Source organism: Drosophila tropicalis, unplaced genomic scaffold (assembly GCF_018151085.1).
Source record: "Drosophila tropicalis isolate 14030-0801.00 unplaced genomic scaffold, ASM1815108v1 contig_878, whole genome shotgun sequence".
Lineage (NCBI taxonomy): Eukaryota > Metazoa > Arthropoda > Insecta > Diptera > Drosophilidae > Drosophila > Drosophila tropicalis.
In genome coordinates, this window is record NW_027173374.1 from 5096936 (window position 1) to 5110484 (window position 13549).

At 38.4% G+C, this 13549-nt stretch overlaps 4 protein-coding genes and 1 long non-coding RNA gene across 6 annotated transcripts in view; 2 read left to right on the forward strand and 3 right to left on the reverse strand.

Moving 5' to 3' along the window:
- E2f1 (E2F transcription factor 1) overlaps positions 1–1727 on the reverse strand; it is a 34354-nt gene extending 32627 nt beyond the window's left edge. For both annotated transcript variants that reach the window (XM_068301911.1, XM_068301908.1), the window contains exon 1: positions 1207–1727. The gene's annotated coding sequence lies outside the window, so the exon portion shown is untranslated. The remainder of the gene's footprint in view (positions 1–1206) is intronic.
- A 1123-nt stretch (positions 1728–2850) lies between these two features.
- On the reverse strand, positions 2851–3610 carry Archease (protein archease). The gene is made up of 3 exons (XM_068301913.1): positions 3495–3610; positions 3404–3428; positions 2851–3286 (listed from the first exon to the last, which is right to left on the reverse strand). Exons 1-3 carry the CDS (start codon positions 3547–3549, stop codon positions 2896–2898), a joined length of 471 nt encoding a protein of 156 aa, XP_068158014.1. The 5' UTR covers positions 3550–3610; the 3' UTR covers positions 2851–2895.
- A 2539-nt stretch (positions 3611–6149) lies between these two features.
- Jhbp16 (Juvenile hormone binding protein 16) lies at positions 6150–7025 on the forward strand. The gene is made up of 3 exons (XM_068302000.1): positions 6150–6306; positions 6377–6674; positions 6749–7025. The coding sequence occupies exons 1-3, from the start codon at positions 6150–6152 to the stop codon at positions 7023–7025; spliced, it is 732 nt and encodes a 243-aa protein (XP_068158101.1).
- A 98-nt stretch (positions 7026–7123) lies between these two features.
- PolA1 (DNA polymerase alpha catalytic subunit) lies at positions 7124–12160 on the reverse strand. Its single transcript, XM_068300499.1, has 6 exons — positions 11830–12160; positions 10815–11767; positions 9716–10754; positions 8120–9656; positions 7581–8059; positions 7124–7521 (listed from the first exon to the last, which is right to left on the reverse strand). The coding sequence occupies exons 1-6, from the start codon at positions 12044–12046 to the stop codon at positions 7322–7324; spliced, it is 4425 nt and encodes a 1474-aa protein (XP_068156600.1). The 5' UTR covers positions 12047–12160; the 3' UTR covers positions 7124–7321.
- Positions 12161–12338: 178 nt separating this feature from the next.
- Positions 12339–13212, forward strand: LOC137585515 (uncharacterized). The gene is made up of 2 exons (XR_011033584.1): positions 12339–12459; positions 12521–13212. It is a non-coding gene; the product is annotated as an uncharacterized lncRNA (long non-coding RNA).
- Positions 13213–13549: the final 337 nt, after the last annotated feature.

Consider the following 13549-nt stretch of genomic DNA (forward strand, 5'->3'; position numbering starts at 1 on the left):
TCAGTCTCTCCCTCTCTCTTTCACTCACTCTCACAGTTTTCCTCATGTCTTATCATATTCCAAAGTTCCGCTTTCAAACAATTTTGTAAGTATTTGCTTTTATATGGGTTAATTGATACGCTGATGATAATGTTGTCAGGCGTTTTGTTGATGCATTTCTCATGTCTTTTAAAAGTTAAATCAGTTAATACCACAAACTGAAATTTTGATTTCTATGATAGTTGCAGTTACCTAGTTAAAATGTCGATTCTCACGATGTTATCAAGTGTGTGTAAATTATGTTACGAAATTTATAGGTTTGCTTATTGGTTAATATATTTACTGTAATTTTTTATATAAAAAGAGCAATCTGTGATTTCAATCTGGTTTAAAATTTCATCAGATTTATCTGGCAACGACTAATTTTGAAAAGAATTAAAAACCACTTATAAAATTCAACGAGAAACTCCCTAAGGGCCTCGGGCTGATAGCTAAAGCATATAAAAAAAATATGTACGTGTGTATGTATTATATTATATACATACATACGTAGACACCATTCAGATAAATATACATTTGTATGCCAAACTCGACTTTTGGTTAATGTGACGTCAGCGCTTCACAGTCAGAGCAATTCAATTAAATAGAAGTTACAGACCGTTAGAAAGAGCGAGAAAGAGTCTGACTTACAGGTGTGACCCAACAGGGTGATACAAGTTCAATTGTAATGAAATAAAATGAAATACCTGATGACACTTATCTGCACCGTCGCCACGTTCCACCTCTTTGTCCACCCTTCTACACCTACGCTCCCACTGTTTTTTTTTTTTTGTTCTTTTTACTCTCTTTCTCTCGTCGACGTTCTCTCTCTTACAGTCCTGGCAGCTGTATGGTCAGCTGGAGTTTTACCGGTATCGTCCTTTAGTCGCAGTCCACCACCTTCTTTCCTAAATAATTTCATAATTAATGGCAAATAGAAATGTGGCTCCTTTTGTGAATAAGAAGAAGCACTACAAAAAATGCCCAGCGCAGCACCCGCTATACACACACACACACGCACACACAGCACACACACTTGCTTCTCCACTTCTAGTACTACGTACTACCACATTTTTTTTCGTTTCTTTCCTCTCTCTTTCATATGGATTTTTTCCGCCACGTTTTTCAGTCACTTTTTATATAGCTAAATTCATGATTTTGATCTCAAATTGTAGCTTATGAAATTACCTTTCGTTTGCAATACGTTTCAGGGCCTGAGATCCAGGGCTTTGGGCCGTAATTTTTACTTAAAATAAATGATTCCGCAATGTGTGTGTTTGCTAGCAGCAATGGCGGCCGCGAGGTAGGCAGAGAGCGGCAACGGCGAATTGAAAAGCAGCAAGAAAAAAATCGTATATATTTCTTTTTTCTTTCAACACTTTTATCTAATTCGATTGCATTTTATTTACAAGAATCTTTTTGAGAATTTTGTATGATGTTCAATGATTTTGTCATTTATCAATAAGCGCGGAGCACTGCGACGCGTTTCAGATGTAAAAAAAAAAACGACAAATGAACAACTTTCGTGAGACGGCGGCGGCGGCCATGTGTGTGTGCGGTTTATTGCCCATTTTGCTTTCCACTTTGTTTGTTTGTTTGTTCTTTTACACACACTTTCGTGTTCTTTGGTGTCGGGCTGTTTTGCCCAGTGTTGCTATTCGGCCAATCAATCCAGTAAAAACAACAACAACCAAAAACCATTCACGTTTCTTTGCATATATGTATGTATTTCCTTTAAATTTTTCGATCTTACCTTGGCAAGATCATCTAGAGCAAGCGGCAAGACTTTTTTTTGTTGTTTATATTCTGAACAGCTGATTACCAGCTGATTTTGCAACGTAAACTTACAGCGGGTCTACACTATGCTGTGTTGCCAATCGATTTTGTCATCGAGCCCAAAACGCAAAATTGGTGTTTACACTACAAATGTACGCTTGTTTGAAATTTCAAGCTTGATTTTTGTTTGGACAACAATATTATAGAAATAAGAAAAATTATTGACTTTATGCACTGATTTCTTTAGCTTGCGGTGGAAACATATTAAAGACTACACCAATCCCAATTATGTTGTATGTGAATGTAGAAAACTAAATTTCACCCAAAAGCGGGCGCAGCAGATGTAGTGTAAACGGACTATGAACATTACGTGACGCAAACGTTACGTTAATTTTAACGGCTGCTGTTAAATAAATTTAAATGATTTGTTTTTATATTTTGAATAATATCAATTACTTATTTTTCGTAATATTTAATAAAGTGTGATAAACCTTTCCCCCAGCACAATACCATTCTGATTTACTATATATAAGTACTAACCACCAGATTTTCAAACATATTAGGTACATTCGAGCAGCCCATGACCTGCTGCAAGTACAAACCGAAAGTGCAATGAACTAGAGTTTAGGACACAAGGGCAACCGAAATCAAATAAGTTTCGGGGTCTGGGAATTAGGCATCTTGGCAATTCACAAAGCCACAAAACAATAAAAGGGAATGCAAAAACGAGCAAAAAAAAAAAACAACAAGGGTTAAATATAAGTTACCCCAGACGCATCTTAATTGCATATGCACAAACAATTGAAAGATGAAAGTCATCTCATCCAACCTCTAAGCGGAGAAGAGGTGGGGGACAGCCGTGGTTGCAGATTTTCGGGCCATGTGCAGTTTATATTTGCTTTTTTTTGGGTATATCACTTATGATTAATGAGGAAGGACATATAGCCACACTCACACACACAGACACACAGTGGAGAATAAAGTTACGAGAAAAAGGGGTGGCTAACGGATATATTAACAAATTTTTTTATTCAATACCTTTCATTATTTCTCCTCTTTCCGCCGCTCTTCCTGCCTTTCCTTGGGATCTCCCGTTGGCATTCAAATATCAATTATAACAAACACTTCATAGTTGCTTGCCTCCACATTTTGAACGATCTGCATGGCCGAGTATGTGATGGCCTTCACCTCGGTGCCCTGCGGATGTTTGCCCAATTCGAAGGGTTCACCATAGCAACGGCAAATGATTTCAAAGTTTTCCAAATCAAATTTGGTGATTTCCAGTTTTTTGCACACCAAAAAAGGTTCGGCGGAGAACAGGAAGAGCAGCTCGTCAAGAAAATGGAATAGCAATCCTTCCAAATCATCGCCCTTGGCTTCAATTTTATAGCAATGCTCAACTGAGACGTAATCCAATTCCGTCATGTATCCAAACATTGAGACGCCGCATTGTTCGAAGGCCTCCTGAAGGCTATTGCCCCACGCATGGAGTCTGGTGAAAAATAGAAAGAGATTAGATTTTTAGTGCCTTGTCACATCCTGTAAGTATACCCCAATTATAAAAAGAGTAAACCACGTTGTTTTGGTCTCCGCTCTATTGATTACTCACTGCACATCCGCCGTGTGATCCAAATCTGAAACATAAGTGAAGCCATTATATATTTGGGAATTTTTGAATACCACACACTTTCCCTACTTACAATCATATTTTGTTTCCGGCAACAGGAAATTTTCTTTGCTAAATTCCACCTCCATTTGTTTTGATTCCTTTGGCTAGTGAGCCCAACAGCAACAGGTTCCAAAATACCCATGCGTCATTTCCCATTTAAAGCTTTTTCAGCATAGCCCAGTAAACATATTTTTAACAGTCCCCCGCAGACAGATAACTTAATACGCACTGTTAGCCAATCACTTAATGCAATGGAATGCTTTAAGCATTAAAGTTTGCCAGTTTTATATGATTCGATCAAGAAAATATATATATTGATATATTTCAAATAAGTACAACAGTCATCTATTTATTTGTAATTGATTTACGTTTGAAAGCTTTCAACACGTATTTCCGTTACGTTTCGAATTCTCAATTTAAAATTCTTAACGTACTTTTTGTTCACAAAGAACATTTTTATTCACTTGTAAATTTTTCTTTTGTTTTTTTCGATTTAATTGAGTTTATTTATAGCGGCCTTGGTTTAAAGTGCTGAAATTGAAGCTGCAGCCTTGTTATTTAGCCATTGATGAAATTTTGGTTCATTTAACCTTGATATTGAAATGATGATAATTGTTACACTTATTTATATGTACATTATGAGTTTGCCAAACACGCACAACATATGAAACATGAAACTGAATTCCGAAATTTGAATTATTCAATATCACACAAAAACGAATGAACATATAACCATAAGCACGAATTTTTCTAATTAAATTCAGCTCAGTTTCAAATTATTCCTTTCGCGTTTTGAGTAATTTTTTTTTATGAATCGGATTCTATTGAGATTTATGACAATTTTTTTAGATGGAAGCGAAGGGAAGGGAGGGAATTGGAAAATGGTAACTTTAAGCTTTTTTTTCCTACTTTTTGGAGGCAAAGAAAACAAAATTTTCCTCGAAAAAATTACATTGTCCAAGCTTTGCTTTTCGGCCGGGCTCATTGAGTTGGCTTAGTTGTTTGCGGCAGTTCGCATGATTCAGACGTCGCGGTATTCGGCACACCAAGAAAACATCCAAAAGTCGTGGAGGGAAGATTTCATATTAAATTATTAAAAATTCATTTTGCATACGAAAGAAAAAGGAGTGTGCGTGCTATAGACCCAAATAACCGTATTCAGAATATTTTGGGTAAAAGTTTACAACAATTAAACAACAACAACAATAGTAACGAAAGTATAATGAGAATGTGAATTAATTTCGCAAGTGACTCTCAAACTGTTGCACAACAAATAGACTCTAAGTTAGCAACTAGTTTTAAAGTTTGTTTAACTGACCGTTGTCTCGCATAGCCATTTTTCTTCTTCTTTTATTTGTTGTTGTCTGTTGGTCAACTGCAACTGCAACAGCTGCAACAACACCAAATTACTCCCTGCTTTGCCATACTTTGTGGTGGTTATTGTTGTTGTTGTTGCTTTTCTGTTGCATGATGATAATGTCTATAAACAAAAGCAACAAGGAAACACAACAACAAAAGCCAAAAACCAAATATGTCTTTACACCCGCAAGTTTGTCGCTTGTACAAGTCTTTTGTTTACAATTGGTAACAATTTTTTTGGCTGTTGTTAATGTTTAAAAAAAATTAAATGCCTCTTGCTTACATTAAAGAGGTCAAGTGCAGACCCACAACAATAAAAACCTAAACAGATTACACACAACTTCACATAATTTGGAGTTGGTTTTCATTTTTTTCTTTTAATATTTTTGGTTATTGCCCTTTAGGCTTTGCAGAGAATATGATAAAGCTGAGTGCAGAGCAGTGACTTCCAAACTTTAATGATTTGAAGGGATTCTAAATTGCTTGGCAAGATAGGCTTAAAAAATTTAAAAACTGTTTTTAGAAGAGGTCTTAAAATTAACCAATTTTGAATTGACTTTAGGTAGTTTTTCTTTGCAGATTTAGTTAATACATTATCTTATCATTAATATTTAACTTACTTTCTGTTCATTCAATATTGTTATTTCATCGACAGATAGATGATTGAATAGGAATGTATATGCTCATGGCATTATTAGACTGTAAGGATAAATGAATCTCGCAGGCTTAGTATCCTGTTTAGGAGTTTTCAATGAATTTTCTTTGATGAATCAATTTTGATATTCACACGGACCCTTAATATACTTTTTGCTATATCTATACAGTTATTTATCATCTTAATGATTAATTACATTTGTTGTCAAACCGGATTAAACTTTTTTATTACCGTTATAAACATTGTCTGACTAAGAGTGTACTTTAAAAGGTTTAACTTCTAAACTCATTAAATGCTCTTTAACTTCATTTTCATGGTATTCCAATTTAAGTTAATGGTTTGGGCTTAAAACTGTCAACTTTATAGTAAAGGGCAGTTCAAATGGTTAATAATTAACAAAATTTTAGACCAAGACGGAATAAACCATAATATCGACCATGATTTTAACAAATATTTTCATTGTCTTTGCGTCAATTTAAACATAAACAAATGCAGCTAAACAAACAGTTAAAAATTTAACTATTATTGTATATTTGTAATTTCAGTTAACACATTGTTTACCCTTACCCCATCTTCCCCCACCCCCCGTTGGCCCAGACAATAACAAACTGAAACATGCCAATACAATCGCTCTCAAACTGTAACAACTGTGGATTTCTATTACTTGCTATCATGATTGTGGGTTTGGCCAATGTGGCCCAAACTTCGAGTCAAATAGATGTGGACGAGGATCTCAAACATTTGCTGGGTCGCTGCCATAGCCAAGCGGAGGATTTTAATGATTGCATGAAACAGGTTTTTAACGATCTAAGGGCATACTTTACAACAGGTGAGTGAGGCAGCCGAAAGTGAAAGGGTTTCCACATACTTAATGTACATTTTGATGTCATCCTCTCAAGGCATTCCCGATCATAACATCAAGCCCTTTGATCCCCACTATTCACCCTATGTGGAAATGCGACGCGGCGATCCCCATGGTTTGGGTAGTTTCAGTTTGATACTACGCAATGTTTCCGAGTTCGGTTGGTCACGCTCCGAGGTGACCAAATTTCATGCTGACATCGAAGATCAACGTATTGTGTATACTCAGTACTTTCCGGAGAAAAGTCTAGAGGGTCAATATGAATTTAAAGCCAAAATGCTTGGCAGTGATCTCAGTCGTCAGGGTTATTGGAATCTAACACTATACGATTATAGGTAAATCCTAATGCCTAATCTATCATATATTCTAATAACTCTATCTCTTCCTCTCTTTGGTTTCTAATCGGCAGTCAAACGACTAGTGTCCGACGTGTCGGTAAGCCTGGCTCTTTAATCAAAGTTCATGTGGAAGTGGATCGCATTGGTGGCATGGAGCTGCATATAGATAATTTACTGAAGGGCCAACCTTTAAATCAATTAGCCGATGGTGTAATCAACAGCATGTGGCAATTGGGTTTGCCATTTGTTAGGCCCATGATTAATGAGCTAGTTAGTACAGCTTTCACTGACATATTCAATGAGTCATTTCGCAATTTTCCATTGGAGAAGTTCCTTAATAAGACGTGATTCTAGTTGAATACACTACATACGAGTGGGACTAACAAAAACAAACAACTAAAGCAGTTGCCATACAAAAACAATAAACTCAAGAAGCGAATAACTAATTCCAATTGCTCCAACATGTAAATATTTAATTTCCGTTCAAACAGATGCAAAATGGTCAGTTAACTTTTTGTTTGTCCCCTCGCACATTGTGTGTATCTATATATTTAAGTGTATTATATTAATATTAAAGGGTCTATTACTAATAATAATAATAAAAGAAAAATAAGAATTAAAGTGTAATTTACGTTACGTTAGCTTTAGACATCGGCCAAAGTGCTGGCTATCAGATCATCACGGACCTGCTGAGGTTTGACTGCTGCTTGCGAGGTCATCCGTGCCAATGAATGGCCAAAGATTTTCTTCAAAGAGATCACCTTATAGGCAGAGCTTTGCAATTGCTGATCAACAGCTTCATATAGGTAACGATAGGCGTTTTCTAGTTCCGGCGTTAGTGTAGCTAAATTACATATAAAGAACTAGTTAATTGAAACATTTTAAATGGCCAATTGAACTTACATTTCTGTTGCACTTGCTGCTTGTTTAGGTCGAACATAAATCTCAAATAGCACAGCTGTTGATAAAGATCTTGTTCGGTATATTGACGCAAGAGACTTCCACTTTTGCACTTGTAACACAATGGCCTTCGCATTTCCTTTTTGGCTGTAAACGTTCTGGTATTATAATTACAATCGGGATGATCACAGACTAGCCAATTTTTGTAGAAACGCTGTGTATACGTCTTGATGGACAATTGCAAATGGTTTCTTATGTATGCCAAGTATTGTAGAGGTGCGGTGGAACATTCCGTATTGGAGCAATGCTGCAGCACGGGGACATGAGTGGAGTTCGGTCCTGGACGATAAGCAGTGGCCATCAATTGCTCTGACTTGCAGGCTACACAGGGAAAACGGAATGGTTCACAGAGCCTAAAACGCTGCAGAGTGGTCTTCAGAAGAGATTCTCCCTCCGACTGTTCCGTCATCTCACGTTGCACCCTGTGAAGAGGAAACAAAGAGGATTGAATAAAAGGAGGAGTAGGATTCAATTATTCATACCGTTGCACATTCTGACGGAATTTGGTGGAATCTAAGCCTAGGCATTCGGCAATGCGACTGGCATCGGTTCCTTCCAGTACTTCAACCATGCGAGTGACCACTGGATGAATTTGATTGCCCAAATAGTAATTTGTATCTAGTTTTAGATTCTCATTTGTCTTTAATTCATCCAAGTGATAGGCACGTTGCATGGCCGCATTTGTGGAGCCATCCACACAGATGACATAGTCGACCATGTCGCCCTTTTTATAGCGACGATTCTTTTCGCGATTCATGCGAAGAGCGACCTGGACATGGGGTAAGGATGCACTATTCGCATATTCTTGGGGGGCTCGAGTCAACTGCTTGGTAATGACATATAATGGCAATGGCACAGCCGATTGCAGAATTTGATCTTTAATGCGTTCCAATTGATGATGCACTCCATCGATTTTCTCCTCTAGAGGCTTCTCGGCTAGAATCTCATCGAGTACTCCCTTGCCAAGCATAATGGCCAATTGGGACCAATCGCGACGCACAATATCCAGACCCTTGTGCTCCTGTTCACGCTTCAGCACTCCCTTGGGAGTCTTGCTCACCTTGACGGCGGCATATTTCTTCTTCTTGAGCAGAAGAAGGCACGAGAAGACACCATCTATATCCAGTTCAAGTTGCTTGTATAACTTATTTACACTCTGTTTGATTTGATAGCCAATTTTATAGACCTGATCGTAATCAGTGATATTCGTATTGATCATAAGGGAATCGGTATCACCATAAACCACATCATAGTTCATTTTCTGCACTAATTGTTGGGTATTCGTGAGAATCTCTCGACCCTTGTGCGTGACCAGAGCAGCCAAGTGTTGGGCAAAGAAACGCGAGTGGGCAAATCCAAGACATCCGTACATTGAATTGGCTGTTAGCTTAAGAGCCATTTGTCGGATATGATATTGCATATGCAATTCACTCGACAGATCTGGGGCAGCCATCAGCTTCTTGACCTCACGTCGCGATTCGACCAAACGTTTCAATTGCAATGGTAAAATACCCGGCTCAGCATTCGATTCCGGCAGTATGGGCAACTCATCCGCATCTACAGGTTGTTGGACTGTGGTGAAGCATATATTATATTCCTGAATAATGCTGGGATACAGAGAGTTGAAATCCATTAGGAGTATAAATTTCTCATATAATCCCCGCATGGGTTCCAACACCAAACCGCCAGCATAGGCAGCCTTCTTGCGTCCAGCTGTAGTTGCATCTCCGGGAGCTGTTGTGGCATCATTATCTGCTATGGCATTGGCTCCTCCGCCACCGCCTCCTCCTCGTCGCACTGGCCTCTTATCGGGCACTATATAGTTCTTCTCATGAAAGGCATGCAGCAATAGGAATTCATTACGCTCAGAGCGACCACCTTGAAGGGTTCGCGTCATGGTATTACCACAAATATTGGTTATCTGCAAGGCCAGAGGCATAATGTTAAGCTCACACATCAAACGAAGCATATAGGATGCATCCTGCATGGTTAGCGATATAAGTTTCGTTATATTTTCTCCTGCAACAACAAATGAAACATTATCCTTTGTCAAAGGATTGCTTAGTTATCACACTTACCCTTCTCGTACATCTCGAGCAGATCATCTGCATTGACATCCATGCGTTCGGATTCTTGTAATTTAAGAACCTGCTGACAGAGAGTTTGCATGTCATAGGATCTGGCTCGTATACACTCCTCGGCGGAGCGTTTCACATCGCACACCATTCGACCCACAAAATGATCAAAGAGACGCCGGCCAAAGGATTGTGTCAATCGCAAACGACCCATGCGTGACCATTGGGGAATTTTCAATGCTACAATCTGATCGGTTATCACATTCAATTGACAATCCATAGCATCGAATGTGACTATAAGATCTGGATCGATTTGTTGATACTGAGCCAAGAACCAGCTAAGCAACGCCCTCTCCGAGTCATGTTTATAGATTTTCGTCGATTTATATTTGCCCAATTGTAGCTGCAAATCGAATGGCCAGTTGGACACGGCCGGTCGCGTCAGGGCACACATATGACGATTGAAAGCGGGCTGCGGAGCCGGTCGATCAATATGGAAACGATTATGCGTCAACATGGAGATCATACAGATTTCGTTCTTCAAAGTTTTCGGATTCATTGAGGTGCGCACGTTGAGAGCCAGCAGGGTCAAGGGAGGCGGTGCCGCAGCTGCCTTGCCCTTCTCATGGAATAATTCCACGTTCTTGGGCTCTGTAATGGTGACATCGGTTTTGCACCAACTCATCGGAGCAGGACTCGTCTTGAAGCCACTGATTTGCAACCAACCGGGGCCTTTAATTTTGCGATCCAAAAGAAATCGTTCCAATGAATTCGTTGTAGTACCAAATACATGGGCAATCGAATCATATTTCTTGTTAGCCACATTCGGGGCTGGCTTCTTGCCATCGTAATGGACCTCTAGATAATCACAGGTCTGTGGAACATCAATGCCAATGGCATGGTTGGCAAAGTTCTTGCTAACTTTGCGAGAACGAAAATTATCCAGCTTAAGTTCGGCTGCAATTTGTGTATCGAATTCCTTGTACATATCGGCCACTGTAACCATTTGCTTAGTGGGCTCTTTAGTAATAGGATCCAGTAGCTGCAACGAAAGACATATAAATTTCCATGGGTCACCGTATTCCTTGGTTCAGGTACTTACATATTGCCTGGGCAGAAGATACAAAACTCGATTGATATTTTGGACTCGCACACAAATAGATTTGCCATCGGCCATGCGCCCAAAGAGGAATACTTCACCGGGTAGCTTGAGAGGATCTTCCCAGGCTTCCCAGTACCAGAAACGCAGCTGTTCCTCATCGTTGGCTAGGGAAGTGGAACTGGAGGCATCTTGGTCAGTGGTTAAAACAGATTTTTCAAAATCATCATCCATTTGACATATGGATTCCCAATTGTTTAACAATTTGCTCATGTCATCGGGTTCAGAAGTAGAAGCTGGTGGAGCAGCAGCAGCAGGAGGTGGAGATACAGCAGCTTTAACAGACTTTGCTGGTGTTTCAGCTGGTTTACTTGGAGAGGGCAGCTCAAATTGATTCTCATCATCCTCTAGACAACTGTAATCCATATCTTGTTCTTCCTTCTTTATGGCATCCTTTTTAATTGGTTCAGCAGTGGAAACAGACGTGGGAGCAGCAGACGCGGCCTTTTTCTGTGGATTTGTTTCTTTGGGTTTCAGGATTCGTTCCAGCATTTCATTGTCATCCTTTTGTCGTTCTTCTTTTTGACTTTTGATGTTGCTCAAGAAGCTATTGACATAATCTTTGGCAGCTGCTGCTTCCACTTTGCGCAGCATTTTGGCTGGAGCGATCACTTTTGTTGCCTGACCTTCGCCAGGCTCCTTCTTTATATCACCCAGGATGTCGGCTAGGATGTCATCATCCTTAACACTATTCTTAATGTCCTGTTTCTTGGGCACAGCATTGCTAAAGAGATTCCTTATGGATGCCTTGCCCTTGACTGGTTTATCCGATTCACGTGGTCGCTTCCCTTGGCCTTTGGCTGCCTTTTTGCCCTTGCCTTTTTCTTGCTCCTCTTCGGAGTACTCATCCTCATCTTCGAAAAAGTCTCTGCCATCTTCTGTATAGCCAGTGCCATCTGAAAGAATCCAAAATCGATTGTTTTGAGAAAAAACCACTTGTTGTGCCTCTTCCACTTACCATCTTCTATCCAATCGCCGTTGCCGTATTTCTCTTGGGCCCGTTTGTTATATTCCCTCTCATCCACCACTTCGTAGACATCATCGACCTGCTCCTCCACCTGGCATTTGTTCTTCGTTCCTTTGAGTTGACGCAGTCGCTCCATGGCGGCAAAGCGACCATTTTTATCTATCCGCTGGCGCTTCACACGCGGACCAGCAGATTCAGAATCAGACATTTTTAATTGCTATTTTTTATTATTTTATTTTATTATTTATTATTTTTTATTGTTTTGTTTGATTTTTTATATGCGCGTTTTTTTATTTTGCCCGCGTAGAGATGGCAAAATAGAATGGCGGGAAATATCGATAGCTATCGAAATTACTCATTTGTGAGGTGAATTCGCCCAGCGAACCGAATTCGCTCGACAAAAGCTAATGGCGGGAAATATCGATAGTTATCGAAATTGCTTGTTCGCGAGTAGAATTCGCCGCGCCTTTTCGAATTCGCTCAGCCATCCACTCATTTTGAGCAGGTCTATCGATAACTACCGCCCAATGACGGACGTGTTTTTTTTTTAAACATGAAGCGGCCCCAAAAAAAAAAAACGGAATTTCCCTAAACAAGGAGCTACTTCATAAATTCTAATTGGTAAGATTCAAGAAGAGTATTTAGTTAAATATACACATCTAATGATACATTAATTTTCTAGTTTAATGTGCCTTCCCCAGGCGGGGGGAGAAAAAATGCACCAAGTCGTGGGGTTATCAAGCAAATGACCTTGAATAAGCATTCTCCAGGAAACGCTTTATCAACAAAACCATTGAGCGCAATTACCAAGTCTCAACTTAAAATTTCTTATCATTACTTTAGTATTCCATGGCCTGGAATTCTTAAATTCAAAGCTTCACAGTAACTCTGTAGAGTTTATAACTTTAAACTTTTCTTTAAACAAAATGTTACCCTCTTATTACCTTTGCCAACGTATTTGAAAAGATTTTCCCAATTTTGTCATTTTATACAAACATATTTTTATAATTCTTAAAGCCCTTAGTTATTCATTTTTTAAAATGATGCTAAGATATTCTGAAATCTATCATCATACGAGGTGATTTGTTGACCATACGAAAAAACAGATAACTATCAATTTTTTTCTATTGTCGAAGATTCGAACTCATTTCCAAACCATTATAATATTCGAGAGTGGGTTTTCCAAGTCCCATAAAGAATTCCCCCTTCTTGTTACTAAATCTACTCTAAATCTCATTTCTGAAACTATCTCAAATTAAAATGTCGGTAGTTTCCTAGCAATAAGCACAATTAAGAGTTTGTGAAATTCCTTATAAAAATTATAATTGATTTTATTGTATTATTCTAAAGTATATTGTCGGTTTTAATATCTGACTTTTTAGTTGTTTATGTATGATGGCTCAATATTGTAATTTAACTATCATTTCAGTCATCAGACTGAATTATATTTTATATTTATAAAATATAATTTTGTACTTTGTTTTGAAATAAAACTTGTTAATTAATTAATGAAAATCTTGAATAAACTAAGTAAGCCATTGGAAAATGTTTTCCATTTTTGTCTTATAATTTATAAATCAACTATATAGACTAAAGATTTTGCAATCTTTACATTATATTTCATGTTTTTTCAAGTCTGTTTATAAATTTCAAAACTTTAAGTTATTTAAATGAAAAGTTGCGTTAAGGTTTTATGTTTTCTTTATTTCTT